The 15,717-nt window shown below is 21.4% G+C and overlaps 2 protein-coding genes across 2 annotated transcripts; one reads left to right on the top strand and one right to left on the bottom strand.

Moving 5' to 3' along the window:
* Window positions 1-4,789: 4,789 nt before the first annotated feature.
* Bm14323 (Uncharacterized protein) lies at window positions 4,790-10,886 on the top strand (the record flags this gene model as incomplete). Its single annotated transcript, XM_043079262.1, has 10 exons — window positions 4,790-4,812; window positions 5,096-5,215; window positions 5,874-6,035; window positions 6,655-6,750; window positions 7,217-7,338; window positions 7,535-7,673; window positions 9,071-9,188; window positions 9,809-9,943; window positions 10,177-10,328; window positions 10,688-10,886. The coding sequence occupies 10 exons, from the start codon at window positions 4,790-4,792 to the stop codon at window positions 10,884-10,886; spliced, it is 1,266 nt and encodes a 421-aa protein (XP_042935196.1).
* A 1,584-nt stretch (window positions 10,887-12,470) lies between these two features.
* Bm7779 (Uncharacterized protein) lies at window positions 12,471-14,432 on the bottom strand (the record flags this gene model as incomplete). Its single annotated transcript, XM_043079261.1, has 6 exons — window positions 12,471-12,626; window positions 12,846-12,939; window positions 13,395-13,456; window positions 13,840-13,970; window positions 14,045-14,231; window positions 14,349-14,432. The coding sequence occupies 6 exons, from the start codon at window positions 14,430-14,432 to the stop codon at window positions 12,471-12,473; spliced, it is 714 nt and encodes a 237-aa protein (XP_042935195.1).
* Window positions 14,433-15,717: the final 1,285 nt, after the last annotated feature.

The following is a 15,717-nucleotide window of genomic DNA, read 5'->3' as shown; positions in this document are numbered from 1 at the left end:
TTCATTATTACTTTGGCTGATAAGTAACTTTGCTTTTAATTAAAATACTGGCAAGTTAAATCTTTGCAAACTTTTCATGTAACAATATAAAAGTTATTCTGTTATTTTAAAAATTGGTTATAAAATTTTACGGTATGAGGTGACAAAAAGAAAGAAAATAAAAGATAAGTAAATGGAATAGTTAAGCTAACTAATTGCAGGTAGTAAAATTGAATATGAATTACCTGAAATATTTGATGCTTTTAAAAAATTAGCTCAAATAGTTAAGGGTTGATTTCTGTAAGTTATCATAACAGAACGAGTGATAAAATAATACATTACCCATAAATAGAAATAGGAACTATTAAGGAAACTTATAGTGTAATTAATTTAAAAGTTTGAATATAATTGATCTGAAATATTTGTGCTTTTAAAAGTTAGCTAAAATATAATAACAACAAAGAGTTGGTTTTTTTTTTTTTAATTATTGCTATTTCAAGTGATAAATTTTTAAAACTTTGTAAATCCCATATCTCTTTCATTTTTTTTTCTTTTTTTTTGCTTTTGGAAATGTTTTTTTTCTCGCAATTAATAAATCTGAAATTTTTCCGACTTTAAATTCCCAAGTTGTAATTTTTTTTTTTTTTAAACATTCAAAAAATAACAAAAATTCTTTTTTTTTTCTTTTATGTGGATGATACATCTCGAAATGATAAATGCATTGAGAGAGATGTTATCAATATCGATTCCACTTCACCATTCAGTTTTGGATTAAATTTTTAATATGTTTATAGATGTATGTAACTAATTGAAAGATATTTATAAGTTCAAATTGACCAGTATTTTCTTTTTTTATCATTTTTATCAGCAAGTTTGATTGATTAGAGAATAGAGAAAAAAATTTTAATCAACAGATGAAAGTTAATGAATTCTTTTATTCCAAAGAAAGAAAAAAAATTGGCTTATTTGATAGAGTTAATTCTTAATTAATTTAAAAATCTTTAAAATTAGCAATTAAAAATTATTATTATTTTTATTATTTTCTTTTTAAAGTTTACAAAGTACTCTTTTTACAATTCTTTTAGCGCTAATTTTTTTTTTTTAAATTTTGTTAAATACTGATATTTCAGCTAGAAAAATGATTATTTGATTCAATCCTACCGTATTCTTTATTAAGTACCTATTATTAGCATATTAAATCCAATGTCATTCAAATTGTCATTTAATATTACTTCCTAAATATGTTAGCACATTTAAGCCTAAATGTTATAGAATTACTCATTAACATAGTTTTAGTCTCAAATTAATTAACATCGATCAAAAATAAAATCCCATTCTTCCCAATAATTTTTAAGTTACTCTCATAAAAGTTTGTTATCTAACCTAACCTAAAATTATAATTAGGGTTAGATCAACTCTCATGCCAGTGTCATTTTGGTGACAGTTGCATCAATTCTCATGTTAGCATCATTTTGAAGTGTGACTATTACATTATTTGTCACGTTAGTGTCATTTTGAAGCGTGACATTAGAATTAAACCTTTTTTCTTTTGATTTATAATATTGTCATCTACTCTAGTTGAATGACAAAAAAAAAAAAAAGATGCATTATTAAAATAGAAAAAATGATAGCAATGATCCCAATTCAGACTAAAATTGCTATTATTTTCTTTAATTTTAACAAATTTATAAAATGATTTTGTGATTATCTTTTGCAAATGTAATTAATTATTTAATTTAATTGCAAAGAAACTAACAAATCTGATGCTATTAACATTTGGCTAATACATTTATTAATTTAGTCACTGCACATTGCTTATTTTGAAATTTGTAATTAGAGTTATGAAAGATTTAATTCTAATTTCATCGTTATTAATTTCAAATATACACTTCATTTTAAATATTTTGTATTTAATATTTAATGTTAAAAAAGTTTACTTCTTTCTTATTTAATCCATTTTTATTGTAATAAGATATCTTATAAAATTTTATAAAAGTTTAATTTTAAAATATTTATTGTAATAAGATATTTTAAAAAACACAACCCTAATAAATGTAAGTTTTATTCTCTGCTTTATTGAACTATTGTGGTAAATAAATTTTTTTTTTTTTCATCTCTATCTAATATTTACTTGAATAAGTAGTTAGATAATAATATTACAATTAACTTATTGAACTTTAATTGCTTTACTAGTAACTATATTTGAAGCTAAAAAAAGCGAAAAGAAATGGAAATTTTAGGGTATCATAAAATGTTGCATTCGATTAGTTGAAATCAAATTTGACATTTGAAAGTAATAATCAAAATGAATTTGTAATTCCATTCAATCAATCTTTTTACTAATTCGAACTTTTTCATTTCTTCCTTTTCTCATTCTTTCTTCCTTTTTTTTTCTTTGTTTTCCTATAAAATAAGGAAATTTTTTTTTTCTTTTTTTTTTTTTTAAATGAAATAAGAAAGTACAGGCAATTATATAAGCAAAAAAGTTTCATATTTCAAGTTAATCCTCGGAATGAAACAAAAAATGCAAAATAGCTAGGATTTCTGTTTTTTTTTTTTTTTTTTTTAACTCATTTTTCAAATTTTCCAAATGATTTCCTGATTTCATAATGATTCCTTTCATATATTAAAAATTTAATAAACGTTTACAACAAAAAATTTTTTCTCATTTATCTACTATACATTCATCACTTTGAAAATTTTTTCAAAAAATTAATTTTTTAATTTCTTTTCGATCATTTTAAAATTACTTTCAGTTCTTTTGTTTCAAATTTCTTCTTTTCAAATTTAAAAGTTTTTACATAAAACACAAATTTTTTTAATGCAAATATGACTTTTTTATTATTTTAATAAAAATTAATATCTATTCCTTTTAATTTAATTTAAACCAGCTAAAACAATAGGTGTTAATTTGTTTTTAACTTCATTTAGAATTTTCCATCACAAACATCACTCATCCTTTGCGAAAATTTTAACATTGTCATTATAAATCAAGCTAGTGTCAAATTTGATTACTCTAAAGAAAAATTACAATAACTTTTTAGCTTTATATAATTTATGAAAGAAGTAAAAAAAAAAGAAAAGAAAGAAAGAAAGAATGGAAAAAAGAAATGGTAAAATAATTTTGTTTTTAAATATAATTTCCAAGCTATACCATTTAACTATTCTAATTTTTAATTAATTAATGATCTTTTTTTAATTGATTCATTCTTCCTCTCTTCTTTTTTCTTTTTTTTTTTTTTTTTGTTTTCTAAAAATTAATTTATTTTTTCTATTTCCTAAAGTTTAGATCTTCTGTCCCAAAAAAAAAAAAAAAAAAAAGAAATTAAGTAGTACTATCATTGCATATATTTTGCTTATTTTGAACCTAAATTTTGTTATTTTTTTTTCTCGTTTCATTTTGAGTTTAAAATTTTACTTTTCAACAATATTTATTTATGGAATACCTTTTTCAATTCAAAAATTTTCTACTCTAACTATGATAGCAATACATTAGCTAATGAAAAATACTCATTACTAAATCTAATTTGCATATATATTCATATATATATAAGCTTTAATGCATTTCAACAAATTTTAGTTTTCTCCATTTGTTTCTCTCTTTCTCTCTCTCTCCTTCCTCTCTTTTATTTTTACCTCATTTTCATTGATTACTTGTTAAAAGTTGAATAATTTTTAAAATCTAATTGAAAATGCTCATATTTTACGTACGTGTTATGCGCAAAATTAAATTATTCTTTTAGTAGTTTTGAAATGAAATTTTTCTTAAAATTGAATGATGAAAATAATATTTCATTCTTTTTAACATTCCATTTATCTAATTAGTAATTAATTTCTAGTTTCCTTTTCATTTCTCTATCTGTCTTTTTCCCTATCTCTCATAATTTGTGATATTTGATTGAAGTATGTTAGTAATAGTTTAATTAAAATAAATTTAAATAATTTTTTTCGACGTACCTATTTTGATCTCGGAGGTATACGTAAATGTACAATTGAATATAAGCGATGTTTATTTTTTATTCTGAAAATAATTCGAAAAAAAATAATTAGTTATAAAATTCTATTAAATAAAAAAAATTGCTATGTCTAATTTTTGTCGTTGTTGTTTAAGCTTTTTATAAAATTATAATTTTGTCCTTTTGTTTAAATTAAAATAGTTAAATTAATAAGTAAAATTTTATCATTAAGTCTTACTTTTTATTTTTCATTTTCCTTTTACAATTTGTTACTATGATTTTTAGTTAATATTATGATACTATGAGTTAATATATTATAATATTATGATAATTTTATCAATAATTTTACATATTTATATTTGAAATTATATTTGTGTGAAAATAAGTATTCTTAAAGTGATAAGCAATCATTCATTAAATTTTCAGCCATTCATTTCAATTTTTCTAAAACCGATTTAAAAATATATGGAAATATTACCAATGATAGGACTAATAATATAAATACTCGCAATGTGTTTAATTTAAAAACAAAAAACAAAAAAAAAAAAAAAAGGAAATCGATTCAGATAATTTCATTAGAAATCATTAATTAGCTGCTAGTTTAATCTCATTAATTTCAGGTTAAAGGAATAAATTCAAAATATGATTCATTTCCAAAATTTTGATTATTTTATCATTCGGTATCAATTCACATTTAATTATTTCATTGATCTTAATATTAATACCTAAAATTTCAACTGAAAGTGTGATTTAGCACTGCTAATTTTGCTGTTATCATATTGTGATATTTATTTGATAAGCGGATTTGATAGCTTAAATGAAAATGTCAGAATATTAAAGCAAATAATACTTCAATGAATAACGATCAAAGATCATTGTTAGTCTTCTCGTTTTATTCATTTTTAATCTACAAACAAAAATAAAATAAATCATTCCTGTATGAATTTATCAGTAAACTTAGGAATAAACTTTTTCAATAATTTGAAAGACAAAAGTTTTTTTACGAAGTAATATAAATTGTCACAGATTTTACTTAGTTACACAATTCAGACTATTCTGGCTTACTATTATTATTACTTACTATCTATTTTAAACTATAAAGAAATTTTTTTTCTGAGCTTTTTGAACATTTCAAAATAATTTTATTGCAATATTATCAGAGTATCAGGACTCGATTTATCACTATTTGTTATATTAGAATTGCTTGGTTTAACAGCAATATTTGGTAATGCATCACTGATTGCTGTTTTGGTGAAATTTAATTATTTGAATAAACCAAGGTTAGTATTACTAATGTAATGCATAAAAGTATCATAATTATCTAAGCATAAGTAATTATTAAGCATTCATTACTTACAATCATTCTTTAATTGTAATCATAAAGCAGTTAATAGCTATACGGAATAATAATCAGAATTTATTTACATCATAATCCAATTCACATTATGCTTAATAGTATTATAATTAATTAAGCATTCAATATGACATGATATTTCTGGCTAGAATTGTTAAAATTATTAGAAAAAATTTATAACAGATTAGAAAAATATCTAAAAAAAATTCTCATTAAACAAATCATTCATTACTGTTAAAAAAAAAAAATTTTTAAGCTAGAACTATTATTGAAAAATTATAAAAATATCTAGAATTATTATTAAAAAAAAATATTAAAATTACCTAAAAAATAAAAAATTATTTATTATCAAAAAAAAAAAATGTATTTATAAGGAATAAAAAAATAGAAATTTTTTAAATATTTTATGAATAAGCTAATAATAAAAAAGAAAAATTAATTTTTACCAGTATTTTCTCTTCATTTAAATTTTTAATTTGTCATTTTTTTAATTTTTAAAATATTTAATTTGCTTTAAGAAAAAAAATAATTAAAGGAAATTTAAAAAGAAATTGTTAATTAACTTTCTTTCATTTTCTTTTCAGTTTTATTCTTCTTCTTAGCTTAGCATTTGCTGATATATTGCATGGCATTGTGACAATTTTTTACTTTTATCCACCAATTATACTCAAAGGACATTATTTATCATTGCAATGGATGAAAATTTTTAATACAATCGATTGGATTGCGTGGGCGATTACACTTACGTAAACATTCGTTCCTTTTTAAAATAAAAGTTTTTTTTTGTTTAAATTTGAAAATTAAAATATTGAAATATTTAAAAAAAAGAGGGTTAATTCTGCTTAAGTAAGTTTCATTTGATTTAATATTAAAAAGGAAAATTAATTTATATAATAAATAAGCTTCGTATAATAAGTATATGCAGAAGATGGAAAAATTATTTAATAAATTTTCAAAGTATAAATTTAAAGATGGATTAATTTTATTTGCTCTCCAGAAATGAATTTGACTGAAATGATATTACTAATTAAAAACGGTTGATTTTACTAATTTTATAAATGTAATTTATACAATTTCAACTTTAATATTCATCAATTATGCCATTTAGTAGGAATTTTTTTAATTTGGAATATTTTAAAAAATGCTATTTTCTCTAAAATTTTTTATGATAACAAATATTTTTTATGTTCAGTTATTTTATATAAATTTAGTAACAATTAGTTTTATGAGTAAATATTTACAATTTTTTTCAAATATAAATTAAATTTTTCCGGTGCAATCTAATATTTTATTGCTATCAAAATTTATTCTACCACAACTTTTATATGCATTTTAAATTTTTATACAATTCAAATTTTAAATTAGACATATAAGTGCTGTTTGTTTGGATCGACTGGCTGCAATAATATTTTATGGCCGTTATACGCTGTTAGTTTCGTTGACAAAAATACGTTATTACAGGTAAATTGCATTTTTTTTTCTTATTAATAAAATTTTTATTTTAATAAATTCTTTTAATTTAATTGAATTATTTTAATAAAAAACCATAAATAACAATTGTATCTAAAAAGAGAAATTTTTTCTATTTTAAATGAAATTTAAAAAGAATTTAAATTTTAAATGAATCTTTCTTAAATTAAAGAAATTTTTCAATAAAAAATCACAATTAAAATATTTCTTTCACACTTTAAAATTCCTGTTTAACTATGTCGTAAGTTTACCTTTCCTTTTCGTTTAATAATAATGCGTTACAAGTAATACTAAATTATATTTGATTTATTATGTTATATTTTTATGACAAAAATTTGTTATAAATTATTTTGCTAAATAATTTATTAAAAAAAAAAAAAAAAAAAAAAAAACTGAAAAAATTCTACAAAAAAGATTTGTTTATTAAAAAAAAAAAAGCTTCATTTTATAATTTTAGCATATTTTGTTGGATTTTTTTTATTGGTCAAAATATAATTTTATTATTATCGAATGTATGTTGTATGATTATTCCATTACAAAACAAAGAATATTACACATTTGGTTATCAACGTGATAATAGTATGTATTTTTATCACATTTCATTTCATTTTTATCACTAATTTGTAAATTAGTATTTAAAATACGTTTTTCTATATAATTAATAGAGAAAAAAAAAATTTTTTTTTTTCTTAAATTATTAGATTTGATAGCAAAACAATCTTTCTTCTTTTTTTCCAATTTAATAGATTGTAAATTAATCGAAACAGAAATTTAGATTTTTTAAATCAAACTAACATCTATATTTATACATATACACCACTTGAATTAAGTACAATTATAATAATATCTATATCAAATCCAATTATATTAATACAATTATACAAACGTTGGAAAAGGAAATGTGCTCTTCAACAGTTAGTTTTTTCGTTTTTTTGTTTTTCAAATTTATTATGAAAAGAATTTTTTTTTTAAGTTTGAAAAATTTACAAATAAATATATTTCTATGATGTTTATTATTCAAATATTTTGCTGCTTTATTATTTTTTGATGCTAATAAAAGAAACTAAGCTAATTAATTACTACAATATAATTAATCAACAACTATTTAATGAATAATCAATTATTTCATATTTTGCTAATAATAATCTCATAATTCTCATTTCACATTCTTTAATCAAATACTTGTATAAATATTCTAGTACTACATATAAAGTAGAAGAATGCTATTGAAATTATTGATTGATCAGAAAAATATTTAGAATAGAAATCATTGATAGAATTACTCATCGATGACGAAAGTGTTATTACTATTGGTATTATAGAAGTAAAGTGAAATTAAATCATTTTATAAATTTCACCCTAATATTCTATCAATCTCATTTAATTAGCAACAAGTAAATTTGAATAGTTTTTTTAAAAAAAAAAAAAATTTTGAAGAATAAAATGTGGATTTAATTAGCATTCCTAAAAGTCATCTAATAATGACAGAATGAAAAAATTGAAAAGGAAAAATAAGGCTCATTAGCTGTTATAGCTTATCCATAATTTTTTTTAATACAATTTCCTTTCTTTTTTTTTTGCTTTATTTTTTAATTTATTAATTTTAAGTTATATTTCACATTTTTCACAATTTTAAATACAAAATAAATATTTAAGCAAAAAAAAAAAAAATAATAATAATCAGATAATTCTACTTTTTCTAATTTTTGTAATTGGAAAATGTAGGAAAATTTTTTTTTAATTCTTTTCGTGTTTTAGTTTTTAATGTTTGCTTCACTAAACAAATATTTTTAAAGAAAAAAAATTCATTTATGCAAGAGATATCATTTCAAAAATGAGTTTTGAAAAAAATTTCACTAAAATTTTAAAATAAAATACTGTAGAAATAAGTGAGGGAAGAAATAAATTCGAAAATAAATTATTTGAACACAATATTAATTAAGTAATTAATTTGCTACTTTAAATCAAATAATGTTTTATTTTTTTTTTCACTTATGCTGTTATTCATGAAATTAAATGCAAAGTTGGTAATTAATAATGGACTGTTAATGAATTGAAATTGTTAAATGAGTTTTTTTTTTTCTCTGATCATTCATTTATTAATTAAAAATTCAATTTATTAATAAGCTAATTGATTACTTTTTATCATTTTCTTAATATGGCATAGTATTGTAATGATTATATGAGACAATGCTAATATTCAAAGAATAATTTAAATTTACTCAAAATAATTTGTTTATTACCTTAACTTTAATGATACTTTTTTTCTTGCTTATTACTTTAACTTTAATAAAACTTTTTCTTATTGTAGTGCCAGCGTTTTACTATTAGAAATGTCAATGAAATTGGGAGCGCAACAATCTCATATCGAATTAACAAGAAAATCTATGCAAAAAGCAAGCCGACAACAACAAAGGATTGTCCTACAGGTCATGCGACATTTATTTTCCCATAGCTTTCATTGAAATATATTTGTTTTGTAAATGAGAATGCATATTTCAACAATCACGGAAAAATGCAAATTTACAAATGTCACACACGGCAAAAAAAGAAAACGATCACGTGAGTGACGTTTAAATAATACACTCGGTTCACGTAAAAAAAGTGATGAGAAATACTAATGAAAAAAAGTTTGGAAGTTTGAAATGCCATAAAAATACAAAAATTTAATTTTACATCCAAAAGATAATTTCATTTAAATAAAAAAAAAAATACTTTTCATAATTTCAAAAAAAAAAAAAATTACCTTTTCAATAATAATGCATTAGAATTACCATTGAAAGAATTTTTGATTCTCTAATTTTTTATTTATTTTGCTGCAAAATATTTTTTATGCTTGAAAAGTTTTAGTTTTAAAATTTACTAATTTAATAAATTTAAATTTTCATCTTTTAAATGAGTGAGTTAATGAAATGCTTGCTGAAATATTTTGTCAAATTATTTACTGTAATTTGACATCAATTAATAAAACATCAAATATCTTTTTTGTAATATATCAAATAAGTTTGATACGTTAAAAATTATACATAATTTCAAATTTAATTTTTAGATCGTTACGGTGGTAGCAATGTTTTCTAGCTATATGCTTATATATTATTTATCATATTATATTTTTCCATTTAACTATAAATGGGTTGCCGTATTGCATTCCGTTTCTTATTCCATTACGCACATTTCAAATCCGGTATTTTATTTATAACCACATATAAGTTAATTAATTAATTAATAAATAGATGACAAAAATTTTTTACTCCATTTTTCTAAGCTACGCATATTAAAAATTAATTTACAATGAAGTTAAAAAAAAATTGAATAATTAGTTTAAGACTGAATAATTATTTAATCAATTGTTAATTAATTTCTATAATTCCAAAACTATTTTTTTTTTTTTTTAGAAAATTTTAATATTTTTTTCAGGTAATTTATTTTACATGTAATAAAGAAATAAGAAAGCAATTATTTACTTTATGTATTGAATTATGGCAGTATTTTTTGTCATGTAATCGTGGTTTACTATTTGAACGATATCAATTTCCGCTGCATACAATAGAACGTACACAACAAATAAGGTTAATTCATTTCTATTTAAATAAACTATCCTAATTATTTGTTATTTGCATAATTGATTAAGTTTAATTAGAATAAAACTTTTACTGAATTTATATTCAAAATAATCAAAGCAATTGTAGTTATTTGTTATATTTTACAAACAATATCATTTAATTAATTTTAATTTCATTTTATTAATTCAAAAAAGAAAAAAAAAAGAAAAAATCTTCAAATATGCTAGTAAATTTTTATTCTATCATACTATTTTTGAAGTAATACTAATAATATATATTGAAAATTATAATTAATTTATAATTTATCTTATCGATAAGCATTTTCATACTAATTTCCTCCTTTCTCTTATATGTTTCTTTTTCAGACGTCTATCAAGTGTTGAGTCTCAAAAAAGAATGCAACAATCTAAAACAACAACAACAACAGCAACAACAACAACAACAACAGTTGATATAATGATAAAATTATCAACAAATATTATTACAGAAATGGATACATTAATTAATTTTGACGAATATGAAAAACAACAAATTGAAGAAAAACAAAACGAGCAAGAGTATTAATTTTAATTATTATCATAGGTGTTGTCAATTACTTGCTATCATTTTAATCATTTGTAGTTTATTCAAACATTTATAGTTTATACAGAAATTAGTAATATAAGTTGTTAAAATTGAATTTTGTTATTTATTACATGGTATGAGTTTGATGAATTTTATAGTTTGAATGAGTTTTTCTTTTTATTTTTTCTTTTTTCAATGATATTTGAATATGTTAGAAATATTGCAATTTGAAATGGATAAATATTTTCGAATTCAAGAAAATATTTTTCTTTTATTTTTATTTACTTGCTTATTTACATATCAAAATTTTCATTATTTGTTCATTTCTTTCACTGTTTTTTTTTAAAGTTTCTTTTTCATTTTCTCATTGCTCATAACAAATTCCTTTTGAAAAAAACATTCAATGAAACAAGAAAAAAAGAAGCGATAATTGAGTAAAATATTATTTTAATTTCAAATTTAATTCAATTATGAAACAAATTTCTTTTTATATCGCAACTTACTCAGTGCTCTTTTTTTTTATTTAAATGTGTCTTGTCCAGTAGAAAAAAAACTGTAAATTAACTTTTTTTATTTTTTATTTTTTGCAATTATTTCATTAACTTTTGAAAATCTTTCAGCTCTCTACAGAGTTATAAATGCAATTTATTTGCAACGATCAGTTCAAAAATTAAACTTTTTTCCACCTTCCCTTAGTCATCCAGCATTATTCAATATGCATTGTGTAATCAATGACAATTTGACTGATAAATAATTATACAAGAATAAATAATTGATTAGCGGCAAGCTTTGTCTGAACTATTGATCATTTCATTTTGCTAAGGTACAATTGCAAAGCTCGTTTAAAAATTTCAAATTTTTATTTTTTTTAATTTTACTACTATTATTTATTATTGTATGAGATGAAGAAGTATTGGTAGTATTTTGTATGAGATGAAGAAGTATTGGTAGTATAATATTAAATTATTATTTATGTGACAATTATCATTAGGTCCCAATTATAAGCGTCCCAAAATGGCAAATAATTTTTATTCGATATCATTAATTGACCGTTTTAATCTTTCAGCTTTGATAAGTGACATTTCTGGATGAATTTGATTATTTGATGCATGCATAGATATGCTTTCAGTTATACTTTATGCAAGAAAATTATCAGATTAGATATCAAAGAGTTGAGAAGTGATAACACTTAGCAAATACTTATAATTACTAAAAGTATTACTTAATTTTAAAACTTCTTTAATAATTTATTGATATGCTAGAATCCAAATATTTATGCAAAAATTTTTTTTTACAAAATTTGTTTTGATATTATTATTGTCATATTTTCATATCTGATAAGTATCATACAAATGAAATATCTACTGTTGAAAAAAAAAAAAAAATTTTTTTTTTGAGAAAAATTAGCGAAAATTATAGGATAATGATTGACAATTACTGTGATATTTTACTATTAATATATCAATTTATCAACTGAAATAAATAATTTCATTAAGTTCAAATTATCAGAGAAAAAAAAAACAAACAAATGCTTTCCTGCAACATTTTTTTTTTTTTTTTTTTTTCTATGAATTTATATTGCAATCATAAAAGTTCCATTTTTTTGCCGATTTCTTTTTTACCCTTTTTCACAGCCTTTTTGAGCTCTTTTTTGAATCCTTTCATCAACACTGTGCTAAAATCATTCTTCGAAAGGTAAACAGGAGGTTCACATTCACATTTGACCTTTGCTGATTGTATCTATAAATAAAATAAAATTTGAAATGTCTTGTTATATTCACAATCATATCATTTTATCAGTTTCTGTTTCTCTTTTTTTCTGGGCTTTTCATCATTCAGTTAATTTTATTGGATGTAGTTAATCTTATTTTAAATTAAATATTCATAATTGTTTTAAGAAAGTTTATTTTAAGAAAAAATAATATGCCATATTGTGGAATAAAAAAAAAAAAAACATACAGTTTTCAACTTAAATAGAGTATCGAGAATAAAATGTCTAGTAGTATCACATTCAGCATCCACTGCAAATTTTAATTTCAGCTTATCACCACCTCTGAAATTCAATTTTTCATTATTTATATAAATTTTTTTTTTTGGTAAATTTTTTCATTACTAAACTTTTTAGCTTCTTTTAATTGATTTCATCTTCATTTTTAAGAATTAAGAAAAGAAATTCTATGTCAACAATTAGTCAAACTTAACACCTGTTCTATTTCAGTGACATAACATTTAAAAAATTTGTAATCATATATTATTAATAAAAATTGATGATAAAAAATATTAAATAATGCTTATTTACTGCAATAATTTACTATCAAATTAACTAAAAAAAGAAATGAGCAAATCGTTAAATTAATAATTTTCATTTATTCCATTGATAAAAAAAGAAATTGAATATTAAATTTTTTTTATTTTTTTTTTAAACTAAAATTCCTCAAAAAGGAAGTTGCCTGAATCACAGAATTTAATTAATTGGAAAAGAAGAGAACTGAAACTAATAAGACAGACCCTGATGTTTTAAGTTTTATGCGGCGAATTGTTTTAGCAAATTTATCTTGTACAGATTTAATCTAAAAAAAATTTGTGTTATGATTATTTTTGTAATTTTCTTATTTTGTTCAAAAATTAAATCTTAAATATGCAATTAATGAGAATAAGAAAAAAACAACAGAATCATAATAATTTGCGCTCTTAATTTTTTAAGTTAAAATGAAAGAAATCATAACAATTTGCACATTTAATTTAATCATTCCAAAAAAGTTACTTTAAATTCTTATCGTCTACCAAACTTTTATTCATTTCATAAATTAATTTTAAAAAATATAATTATATAGAAGAGTGAATGATTGATCAATCTGAAATTTTTAAACAGTTTAAGCATAATTTTGCAGACTCATTCAATTATGCAAAATTCAAGCTATCATCATTAATTCATTTTTTAATAAATTACCACCTCTGCTTCCAATTTCTTGACAGTTTCCAATGCTCCATCTGGTGATTCAGTCTCATCCGTTGTTATTATTACTTCAGCACTTTTGCATTTTTGCTCTTCTTCTTCTGCTTCTATTTCTCGCTTTTTCCTATCTGAATTATTCCTCAGTATTAGAATCATTTCAACTTCACTCCTGTAATTTCATTTCAATTCCAAAATGTCACACCAGACTCTTCTGCTGTCGTAGACTCAACTTCATCTGCTGCCTCAGTAGCACCACCAGCTGCATCAGTGACAACACCAGGTACATCAGTAACAACTACACGACGCTCATCACCCTTACCACCATCACCACCAGAAGGTTTTGCACCGCCATCAGGTTTGAGACCACCATTCGGTGATGGTCCACAAGCCTTTGAATTAATGCATAAAATTAATTAATGATATTATTGCTGCAATTATGAGAAATTGTATTTGACAAAATTAGTAAAATAAAAATGAACATTTGCATGATAAACAGAAATACTAACATAAGCAAATGTCGCAATTAGCGCAAATAGAAATATGCAAATGTCAATCTTTATCATTACAAACCTGTAATTTAACACAATCATTGTCATAAAAATGATACTGTAACATCGCTCTATTGTAAACATTTTTTTTTACATCTCACAGTAAGGTTAACTTTTAAGTATACTGTGATAGTAATTACTGTATGTGTAATTATATCTAAATTAATAAAGAAAAAAATCAATTTTGTGTAGACTATTTGATCTAATCATTGAAATGACATTAAATGAAGATGAAAGAGATTAGAAAAAAGCTAACTTAAACATATTGTGTTACTTTTTAGTAAATTCAGAATTATCCTAAAACTTAGAGAATTATATTAAAACTTCTATTGTATGCTATATTAAAACTTCTATTGTATGCTACTTTAAAGTAACCGCCTTAAAAATAAATCTGCAAAAAAAGATTTAAATTTCAAATTATTCATATATAAATTTAAGCAGTAAATGTTATAGTTGTCAAGTTTATAAGATAATTGTTATTTCGTACAAATTTATGATCGAATTTGATGATTTCAAATTTCATCCACTTTGATAGATGAATGTGTCACTGTTGACCTCAAATAATGTATGTTGATTTGGATCATAAAAATATTTAGATGTAAATATTTTCAGTTTATAACCAATGCTTGCAAGTGAAATATTATCGAAAAATGCAATAAAAATTGAAACGAAAACATATGTATAATAAGAAATTTAAATTTGAAATTTGCTTGCTTACTTGGCGAAAAATATTTGTGATGTTATGTTTGGAATATAATTGAAAATTTTTAAGCGATTGAAATTTTCTTTTTTTTTTTTTTTTTTTGAAGTGAGCAAAATACTTTGAAAAGAATGAAAAAATTTTTTAATAAACTTATTAAGTTTGACTTGATTTAGATGAAATAAAGTTTTTGCAAAAGCAGAGAGTTTTTTCCAAGTTTCTAGTACTTTCTTGTTTTTATTTTCTTTCCTTTTATCAGTTGCAAAATTATAATAATATGAAATAAATTGTAGGAAATCGCAAAGTGAGTGTAATTTTTTGATCAAAACTACAATCTCTCAAATCTTTTTGAACACTGTATAAAATAACTAGTGTTTTTTTTAAAATTTTCATTATATTTTACTCTAGCTTAAAGTCTTTCTTGTACAGAGTAAAATAAGCATATCACTATCATTCGGTTTAAAAAGGAGAAAAAAAACAAACAAAAAATTAAAAAGAAATGAAATTTCAAAAAAGTTTTTTTTTCTATTTTAGCAATGAGAAACTGATCAGAATAAAATTCAAGTATTAAAATTTACTAAAATTTATTAAAATTTATCTGAAAGATAAATAAATGCAATGTGCAGT

The sequence above is a fragment of the Brugia malayi genome (assembly GCF_000002995.4).
Source record: "Brugia malayi strain FR3 genome assembly, contig: Bm_v4_Chr2_contig_001, whole genome shotgun sequence".
Taxonomy (NCBI): Eukaryota; Metazoa; Nematoda; class Chromadorea; order Rhabditida; family Onchocercidae; genus Brugia; species Brugia malayi.
This window is presented reverse-complemented; position numbering and strand designations above follow the sequence as displayed.